Consider the following 9,973-nt stretch of genomic DNA (forward strand, 5'->3'; position numbering starts at 1 on the left):
TAAAAACAGCTCCGCAGGACAGCCTACAGCCCTCTTCCTTTCGCCCCCATTTCTTTTGGTGGTAGCCCAATATTGTTATCTGGCATGCTTGTTGTCACTGAAGCTGCACAGAACCCCACTGACAGCAGCCAGATTTCAGTGCTGATGGAGGCTGGTAGTTGGGAAGATTGCCAGAATGTTGCAAGTTCCTTTTTGTGCTCTCAGGTGGCACAAACTTTAGCCTAAGGTTAAGAACTAAAAATGCAGCTGCCAAAGATGTCAGGAAGAGTTTGCCCCCAGCCATGACAAGGCCAGCAACACAGGATAAAAGCTCCATCTGTCACCCACCCCCCTCCTGACTCTGCACTCAAACTTTGCTCATAACTGATGAAACAGATTGCAGAGTGGCTCCTGCAGCAGCCAGGGGAAGATGCAGAGCTGTACCTTAGCTCCAAGCAGCAGCTCTGGAGCCCTGTACCATCGAGTGACAACCAAGGGTGTGTAGGGCTTCAGCGGGGAGCCGTACTCGCGGGCCAGCCCGAAATCCCCCACCTGAAAGAGAGCAGGAGATGAGCAGCAACACCAACACTGCCCAGCCTGCAACGATGCCAATGCTGCCCAGCCTGCAGTGCCAGCACCATGGTGCCTATCATACTCCTTCCAGCCCTCACTGGATTTCATGCTCTACAGAATTCCACATCCACTGGAGCAGGATGATGTGTCCCAGCCCAGCACAAAGCTCCCAGCTGTGGCACACCAGTGCCTTTGCTATTCGAGTTCACCCTTTTGGAACTGTCTGTTTTACAAGCCTCATGCCTCTTCAAACATTAATGACAAACACTCTGCCCAGCTCCTGGCATGGCAACAGTGCAGTGGGAGCTCTGCAGCACAAGCTTCCTCAGCATGTGTCCTCACCTTTAAGATGCCTGAGTGGCTCAGCAACAGGTTGGAAGTTTTCAAGTCTCGGTGAAGGATCCAGTTGTCGTGGAGGTGTTTGACTCCTCGCAGTAACTGAATCATCAGGGTCTTCACTTCACCTGAAATGAGGGTAAAAAAGCCAAATGCATTTAAAAGAATGAATCTATCTCTAATATTCCTTGCTTGGAGAACAGGGAAGAGGGCAGGGGCAAGGAAATGTCATCAAGAGGAAAATGGGAACAAGAGCAGCCAATGAAGCAAAATTCCTTTGGGTAACTGGAATGCACCAAACGCTGCTCAGAGATGAGTGCCTCAGAGCCAGGGCAAGTGGCCAAAATTGAACTCCAGTGTTCTTTTCTGGCTTAACACAGGAGAAACTCCTGTTTAGAGAACGAGAGGGGACTGTGGCAACCAGCACCTGGCAGAAACGGCTGCTTCATCGTTTCCATCAGGCTCTTGAGATCGTGCTCCACATAGTTCATCACAATGTAGATTTTATCCATGTTGCTGCCCACCACAATTTCCTGAAACACAGAAACAAATGAGCAAAACAAGCACACAGGATTCCCAAAGCATGCAGCAATGAACTTAGAGATGTGCTGGCAAGAAGGTAAATGGAGCCTGTGGTTGAGAAACCCACAGAAAATGCATTTTGTGATGAAAAAAACCCAAAGCAAAGCCCAAACCCCTTTCTTTTGCAAACCATCAGCTGCTGCAGCCACAGGAGCTGCCTGTGCTGTTCCCACAAGCAAACTCTGCCACCCAGGCTGACATTTTGATGAGGCACTTGAAAAGCCAAGGGGCCATACTTCAAGAACAAAAGGAGTTTTGAAGCAGAGCATTGTGGCCTTACCCTGACAGTGACAATATTCAGATGCTGTGCTTTCAGGATGGTATTTATTTCTCTCAGGGAGGTAATGGGAAAACCTTCCTTCTCCTTCTCCATTTTCAGTCGCTTCAGGGCCACGATCTCGTCTGCAAAGAGAAACACAACTGTTAACTGCAGGTTCTCCATCACAGCAAGAAAATACATGTCAGCAGCTCCTGTCACTAATTGATCTGTCAGGGTCCTGTCACTAATTGATTTGTCAACTATCAAAGCAAATATCTCCTTCACTTGAGAGGAGCTTATGGGGGCACTCGATGGTTGGCTCTTGCACCATTCACAGGCAATGCAATCCCTTCTTCTTGCTGTCACAAACCAGAGAAGCAAAGAGACTGAGTCTTAGCAACAGAAATCCACGTGTGGCAAGAAGTGGGCTTTTTGAGAGAGAGCTTGAAAAATGAAGAGAGTGAAGCTTCTTCCCACAACAAAACCCTGCAGATGAACTGCTGCTTTTATGGACTGTGACAGAAGATTATGGACAAGAACCAAAGTACTTCAGAGATCTTCAGTTCACCACTGGAGAGCCCTTCACTAACCAGTCTTCTTGTCCTTGGCTCTGTACACGACACCGTACGTTCCCTCTTCGATCCTGTTCAAGCACTGAAACTCCTCCACGCTACGACAGCCCTGAAGAAACACACAACAGTTACTCCTCCAGCATCTGGGGCAGGGGTTGCTTGCTATTTTTAAGCCAACCTACAGTAAACTTCAGCAACTTCACAGCAACAGTTAAAAGTGACCAAGAGAACTCCACAGCGTGACTGTGCCACAGGAGGAAGGTACCTCTGGGGCTGCTACTTGGATCCATTTCCCTGCAATATCCTCAGGCATCCTTTCAGTGACCCTTTACCTGAAGTGCAGGAAGATACTTGGGAAGCTCCTGTTTCAGTTCAACGGGGGAGGAGGCTGGTGAGTCAGGAATGTAGTCTCCTTCTGTCATGGCATTGGAGTGAGGGCTCCCCTCCCCTTCGTCCTCCTCTTCTACTTCACTTCCCGCTGAATCTCGGTCAAACCTCGACTCTGTAACTTTAACAGTCAGAATCAGTGGTGCAAAGAAGGAGCCATTTGCAACAGTCAGGTTCAGCTTTAGACAAAAAAGGGTAGTGAAACTTTGAGCACAACATGAGAGAGGTGGGGAACATGCAATTCCAGTTGCTGTAACAATAAAGCTTAATGAGAAGCCCAACTGTCCTCTCTGCAGGGATGATGCCCCCCAGAACTCACATCCAGTCATTACACGGGATTTGCAGCACGAAATACAGCGTGTCAGAGAAAGAAACCTCTGCACTACGAGAATGAAAGGTAAAACTGAGCCAGTGTGGCTCACTCTGGCTGCAAAGCTCTGTCCTAAGGGGACAGGAGACCAAAAATGACAAAGGAGGAAACATCTGCTCCTTAGACTAGGAGCTGACGTCCTTTAAACAGAGACCTGGGAACAGATCTCAAGGGGTTTCTGAGCCCAGTTCATATTAAAGTCCTCAGTATCTGCACTGTACCAACTGGGATGTGGTTTCCATTCTCCCGCTCCTCCTCTTCGCTCATTTCCTCTTCGCTCACCTCTTCTGCAAAACAGAATCAAGTTCCACTGCATGAGCCTCTGCAGCTCCTCAGGCCACAGCAGCACTCAAAGGCTTGGCTGCCTCACCAGGCCTCCTGCACTAACAAGCAAAGACAGTCACAACACACCAGCCAGGGGCTGCTTTCTGTCACTCACCAGCTGACTGCTCAGACACCTCCTCAGAATTGCTGCCTGTCTCCTCCTCTTCCTCCTCCTCCTCCTCCTCCTCCTCTTCCTCTCCCTCTTCCTCAGAACCTTCGCTGCTGGACTCTTCTTCCTCTTCTTCCGAGCCCGATCCTGACTCTGTCCCGCAAGAATCAAACACACAGCTAAGTGGGCACATGCTCTGACAACAGACTTTGCTCCACAGACAACTCACAGCTGATGACATCCCCCAAAGTGCAGCTCATCACCTGAGGAAGACTCTGCCGAGCTGGTTTTTCTCTCGCTGTCACTGATGTCTTGCAAGTCTGACAGGGGATCCCTCTCTTCTGGTTTCTCTTCTTTCACTGCTGAGATGATAAAAACGAAGAACAAGGTGCTGACTGAACATTGCTTACAGCTGCTCTGGCCACTAAACTGGAGCTGAACACACAGCTCTTCTGAACTGCAGCGCTGCACAACCAACAGCCAGAACTCACGGAACAGACCCGTTTGCTTTTCAAACACCACGTGCCTCAGCCCCTCTCAGTGCAACTGCATAAAAAGTCACATGGTAACAAACAGCACCACAAGACAGTCTCACTGACGTGTGTGCACACAGCGCTGCTGCCCCAGCACCGCCTCCAGCCGCTGGGAAGCCGCCAGTGCCCAGCAGTGCCGGGCAAACGGCGGCTCCAAAGCCCCTCCTGCCCCCTCCCGCTCCAGCCCAGCCGCTGACACTCTGCCACCAGCTCACTCGAAACAGTCACATCACGGCTGTACAGCTACACACACGAACGAGGCGGATGCAGAGCTTTGTGTCAGTCGTGTCCTCGGAGGCGTGGGAAGGGCCAACAAAACTCCCCCTCTCACCAGAACAGTGCCTTTAGCACTCCTTTTCTTCTACAACCTGACAGTATCAGTGAAGCTTAAACTACACGGTGAGGTGAGGTGAGCTGTGAAGGAAGCTTAGTTCCTCCCGGCAAATCCCCCTGGAGCTGGCACAAACCATCTTCCAGGGCATTCAACTACAACACCTTAAAAGCTCAGTCAGCTCTTCCTTTCGTGGTTGAGTGAAGTGACTCACATTGAAACTGCTGAAGTTCCTACTCCTACTGCTAAAAAGCAAAGTTCCACCTGTCACTTGCACCATTACCTGCAAACACAGCATTGCTTTAGCACACAGGGCACCTGCACGTAGTCACCAGCCCTCCAGAGTGTGGCACGGTGGCTGGACAACACTGTCCACACAGCACCAGGGCTACATGTTACTAGTAAAAATCAAACACTGCCCCAGAACAGCTCCTCCTGGTCCCCAGGCAAAGACATCAGAAAGTGGCAGTTGCTACCTGGTTTCCTGCTATCTCCTTGCTCAAGCTTGTCTCTCTGCTGCCGTAACGGACTGCGACTCCAGGGTCTCATTTTTACTTTGTCTCCATATTCTTCCCTCACTGTTCTATGGTGTGCAGAAACTAGTGAAAACAAAACCAGAAGAAATTGTTACACCTCCCTGTGCTCCCTGGGACACTCCTGCCTGCCACAGCCACAGCTGTGCCTGTGTCGTTTTGCCTCACAAACTGAAGGGCAGAGCGGAGCAGTGGAGTGGAACCTAATAACTGTATCTAGGAGAATAAAGGGCTGCAATTTACCTCATGCATAAGAAAATGTGGGTTTGCACTATTTAAGAGAAAGGTGCTGCCACACTTGGGAAAGAGAAGCAAGATGCCCTACACACTATGCAGTCAACACCCTGAAACTAAGGCATTAATGCCAGAGAGAAGTGGCATTAATGAGAGAAGTGGACAGGCCAGGAAGATGCACAGAGGAACAGAACCAGGTTTAGAAGGACCTGACAGAACATTTAGAGCAATACAAACACCTAAAAGAAAGGCCAGATAGATTGAGCAGCGTCAGTAAATACCAAGCACAAAAAGGAGCTGTTGGGTATGAGCCAAGCTGGACAGAAAAGCAGTAAGTGTGGCTGCTTCTGCTACTCCTGAACAATCTCAGTCCCTTCACCACAGGAACAGGCTCTGCTTTTTATTCCTGAAGGCTGGGCAGAGATCCTTTAAGCACAAATGATCTCAGCTCTGTTGCTATGCAGGTGTACAAGCGAATCTGAATTGATTATCAGACCTTCCCCTCTGACCCCACAGCAGCCTTTTCAATGGCTGCAGGACTTACATGATCTTTCTCCCTCCCTTTGCAATTTATTTCCCCAAATCCTTAAGCCACTTATTTTGAGGCTGCAATCTCTATCAGACTGGGTTAGACTCAGCCAAAGAGTTCAGAAGCAACTGGCATCATGATGGACACACACATACACACAGAGCAGCACAGAGACAATGGCAACCACACAATCCTTGTTTCAATAGGAAACCAGAGTCATGGAGAGAGGCAAAGAAAGGCTCCCTGACTAATCCCTGCACCGTGGCATTTCAGGCCTGTGACATTGGTTTATTTCCCCACACAGGATTTCATGTGTTTTTATCCCCCCCTGCTTCGATGTTGTGCACTTCTGGCATTGCCTTAAGGAAGAAATGCTTTCTACACCTCCAGTCCAGCACTGTCAGCAGACATGAGCCACCCAATGTCCCCAGGCAGGCAGTTACCTTCTCTCCTGGCCTCCCGCTCCTTCCTCCTCTCCTCTGCTCTCCTCTCTCGCTCCTTTTGCTCCCTTTGCTCTTTCTGCTGCTCTCGGATTTTTCTCTCTCGCTCTCTCTCCAGCTGCTCCAGACGGTCTCTAGGACACAGGATTATGTTGTGTTACGTTGCAGCTCAGCCAGGGAAGGAGAACTGGCTTGCCACAACTACTCCAAGCCTGTTCCATTTCATTAGTAACAACACTGAGTGCACAGCAGTCACACAAGCAGGAGGGAGCTGCTCATCTCCTGCTTGTTTGTGCAGAGGGGAGGGAGGGGTGGCTGTACCTCTCCCTCCTGGAATGCTCCCTTGCCATCTCTCTCCGTTTCTGTCTCTCCCACTCCCGCCGGGCTTTGTCCTGCTCTTCTCTGTGTCTCTTCCTACGCTCATGTTCCCGTTCTTTCTCTTTCACTCTGGCATGTTTCCCTAAACAAACAAAAAGGGATTCTGCAGTGTTACTGTTCAAAACCTTCACTGCTCCTGTTTTCAAACAGCAAATCTGTGAAGCATGAAACTCATGAGAACCTATTTTCATGACTTTCTTATGGAAAAGTCCTGGGTGTTGGAGAGCAAAGACACTGGCACTGGAAACACAAAAGGCTGTCAGAGGAACACAACACCAACATTTCCAGAAAGGGTATTTTTTCCTTTATGGTCAGGTCAGAGATCATAGCTCAGCCCACTCAGTGCAGCCAGAAAGAAGCTTAACAGACTTCAAAAGAGTGCAGGTAGAGCCTATGTCCCTGTCCCAAAGGGATCACCGTCCTCTCAAACAGATTCACATCCCTCTGTCTCTCCCTTAAGGGCATAAAACACAATCAATCCAAGTTTAAACCCCTCTGCCTCAGCTACATAACGTGTTTCCTTTAGTTTGCAGTTTTTTCCTCTTTACAGAGTGCCTGTGGAAGGTCCCAGCACCGTTGTGCAGAAGCCCCAACACCCACCTTCTGCTGAATGGCTGCGGTGTCTGCGCTTCTCTTTCCTCTTCTCGTCTTTCCGATGGTGGGTTTTTTCTTTCCGTGACATTTGCTGAGGTGGTTTTATAGCCAAGGAATCATCTTCTTCTCCTCTAGAACCCCAGACAAACGAACCAGCTCAGTAAGGTTACATCACTGTCACACAGACTGGGGCTACTGCCTCTCTTCTCCACTGGGAGCAGAATGCAGTCTGCTCTGGTTTGTGAATTCACACCGAAGTTCATTTCCACAACACCCTGACCCAAGGCACTAACAGTACACTACAGAAGGTCACAGCCACAGACATGAGAAGTCAAGCTGTGGTTATAACACACTTATAACACACACAAGCAAACTGAGGATGAATTAAGCACTGGACTCAGCAAGCCTGCTTTGACTGCCCTTGGAGCACAACTGGAACAGAACGCACTGCAGCAGAGCCCCAAGAGGTCCCCTGGCACGCTCTGTGGGGAGGGGATGGCACATCTGCATGCTGAAGCAGGTAAACTTTTCCCCTTCAGACACTCTTATACCCTCTTCTCAGTACTTGAGCTTAATTTCAATAGCAGGGTCATTCTCTGGGTCTCACCTGTCTTCCATAGAGTCTTCCCTCCTGTAAGGTGAGTTCCTGATGGTTATTTCCATGCGATGGTCTCTCAGCTCCCCCTCCTCGAGAGAATCCCGCTTTGAATCCCGATCATCTGACTGGGACACGAGCACCAGGAAGGGAAAAGCAAAAGGCAATTAATGTTTATGTCACAACGTGAAAAAATGAGATAAAACAGCCCTCATCTTTTCATTCCTGGCTGAGTCACCCTCAGCTGCTCACACCAGCACAGACTCCATAGCTGCAAACAGCCAGATGAAACCTGAGTGCACTAATGGCTGAACTGCTGCAACTGCAGAGCAATGAGACAAAACCAAACAAGAAGGAAGGAGTATGACAGGAACTGTTGTGGAGTTCTCCTCCAAAAGAAGGTTATTTTGTACACAGTTGGACAAAAACAAACAGCAACACAAAAGTTATTCAAGAACAACTATTTCAACCCATTCTTCTAGCAAATCTCTGACAGGCTGTTGCTTTAAACTGCAGCTGCCAGCTGATCACATCCAGTTCTTCACCTTTTCTAGCCAATACAAATCAAGCACAGAATACAACGTAAAGCCACGAGATCTTCACAGAGCATTGCACCTCTGACAGACTTTGGACATGGAGATGACTCATGAAGGGTGTGTGGGCACAGAGGAATTCTGCTGATAGGGGAAGAAGCCTCATTCTCATCAGAAAATGAGGACACGGGCACAGAAGGGCCTCAGGTTTATTAGAAGCTCCTGTGCCCCAGAGCACAGCTTACATTTTTCATACGTTTTATCTCTGCCTTCTCTTCTTGCTCCTTCCTTCGCTTCTTTTCCTGAAGAATTTCATCTAAAGTCTTCACTTTCCAAGAATCCTTTTCATCACCCATTGGAGTTTAAAACAAACGCCCTGAAAAAGAACACGGTGTTAGTGAAGCCTGCAGACAGTGCACAGCCCAGCACAGCTCTGCCTGGCACACACTGCCTCTTCACACAACAAGGACCTAAAGGCTGGGTGTCAGAAGGACGAGGCAACACTTTTTCCTGTAGTGCCCAGTGACAGGACAAGGGGCAACGGACAGAAACTGGACACAAGCAGTTCCACTGAAGGAAAAACGTCACTGCTGTGAGGGAGCCCTGGCCCAGCTGCCCAGGGAGCGTGTGGAGGCTCCTTCCCGGGAGGTTCCCCAGCCCACCTGGACACGTTCCTGTGCCCCCTGAGCCAGGGGAACGTGCTTTGACAGGGGCTGGAGCAGCTCCGCAGGGCTCTTCCCACCCCACCCCTCTGTGAAGAGCCCAACACACCAACTGGAGCGAGCCGGGGCGGGTCCCGCAGCGCCCAGCTCCGCGCACACTCGCTCCGTGCCGCGGCCGCGGGCCGTGCCGTGTCCCTGACGCGTCGCCGCCCGCGCACGGGCCCGGACGGGCGGCGGGAGCCGCTGTTCTCCGCGGCCCCACCGCGGCCGCGCTGCCGGGCCCGGCCCCGCCGCGCCTCACACAGCGCCCGTTGGGCGGCGGCCCCGCGCGCTCCCGGGAGCGGCTTCGCCCGCAGCCCCGCCGCCTCCGCTCCCGCCCGGCGCCCGCCGCGGCCCCGGCCCGGCCCCCGACACCGACCCCGGCCCGGCCTGGCCCCGCTCACCGCCGCCGCCGCTACCGGAGCCTGAGACGAGCAGCGCGAGGCAAGCGCGTCACTTCCGGCCGCGGGAGCCGGCCGCTGACGGGCGCGGTTTAACCCCTTCCTTCCCACAGCACTCTAACTGGTGTGCCATTTCATACCCGAGGGTGACACTCCAACTGAGCCCTTAATGTTGTCATGCCAAAGCTTGCGGGTTTTACTGATGGAGCCCTTTAGCTACTGGCTGTTTTTTAATAAAGTGTAACACAGTTTGTGTGTGGATAATCATTCCTTAAACCAACAGCAGCAGTTCAGGGGGAAGCCTGTTTACAGATGGGCATGGAAGCAGCTGGAACTGCACTTCACATGTGCTGTGAATGTTGCCATCACACTCCTCTTCAGAGGACAGAAAGGGCATTTTAAACCCCATTTTCAATCTTAAACTGGCTAGGTGTACAGATCCTCCCAGTTTACCTCAGGTGATTGCCTTCATTCCTTCCCTTGTTTTTCCGCTCTTGGGCCTTGAAAGAAGTAGTTCCTGTAGTCCAACCACTTGTACAGAAGATTTGTTCCAACTCTCACAGCAAATCTAGCTTCTATTTTGAAACTTGGGGGGAAAATTGATATCAGACACATACATTCAAAAACCCCTCAGGTGTATTTCTGGAAAACAAATGCTAGTCCCATGAGACAACTTACCA

At 50.7% G+C, this 9,973-nt stretch overlaps 1 protein-coding gene across 11 annotated transcripts in view; it reads right to left on the reverse strand.

Annotated features, from left to right (window-relative positions):
- Positions 1-9,354, reverse strand: part of LOC133627417 (cyclin-dependent kinase 11B-like) — a 20,719-nt gene extending 11,365 nt beyond the window's left edge. For 6 of the 11 annotated variants that reach the window (XR_009820162.1, XR_009820164.1, XR_009820166.1 and 3 more), the window contains exons 1-16: positions 8,963-9,064; positions 8,437-8,567; positions 7,671-7,786; positions 7,070-7,194; positions 6,413-6,551; positions 6,095-6,225; positions 4,832-4,954; positions 3,755-3,853; positions 3,498-3,644; positions 3,280-3,345; positions 2,634-2,809; positions 2,320-2,410; positions 1,751-1,872; positions 1,316-1,421; positions 895-1,016; positions 424-531 (exon numbers count right to left, since the gene is read on the reverse strand). Coding sequence is in view for 1 of the 11 variants with exons in the window: in XM_062012677.1 (XP_061868661.1) it covers positions 424-531; positions 895-1,016; positions 1,316-1,421; positions 1,751-1,872; positions 2,320-2,410; positions 2,634-2,809; positions 3,280-3,345; positions 3,498-3,644; positions 3,755-3,853; positions 4,832-4,954; positions 6,095-6,225; positions 6,413-6,551; positions 7,070-7,194; positions 7,671-7,786; positions 8,437-8,547 (1,782 nt within the window). In the remaining 10 variants the exon portion in view is untranslated. Of the gene's footprint in view, positions 1-423; positions 532-894; positions 1,017-1,315; positions 1,422-1,750; positions 1,873-2,319; positions 2,411-2,633; positions 2,810-3,279; positions 3,346-3,497; positions 3,645-3,754; positions 3,854-4,831; positions 4,955-6,094; positions 6,226-6,412; positions 6,552-7,069; positions 7,195-7,670; positions 7,787-8,436; positions 8,568-8,962; positions 9,065-9,296 lie in introns of those variants that run through there. The other 5 variants (XR_009820163.1, XR_009820171.1, XR_009820169.1 and 2 more) reach the window with 5 other exon arrangements.
- Between the last annotated feature and the right edge of the window lie 619 nt (positions 9,355-9,973).

The sequence above is a fragment of the Colius striatus genome, chromosome 21 (assembly GCF_028858725.1).
Source record: "Colius striatus isolate bColStr4 chromosome 21, bColStr4.1.hap1, whole genome shotgun sequence".
In the NCBI taxonomy this organism is placed as follows: Eukaryota; Metazoa; Chordata; class Aves; order Coliiformes; family Coliidae; genus Colius; species Colius striatus.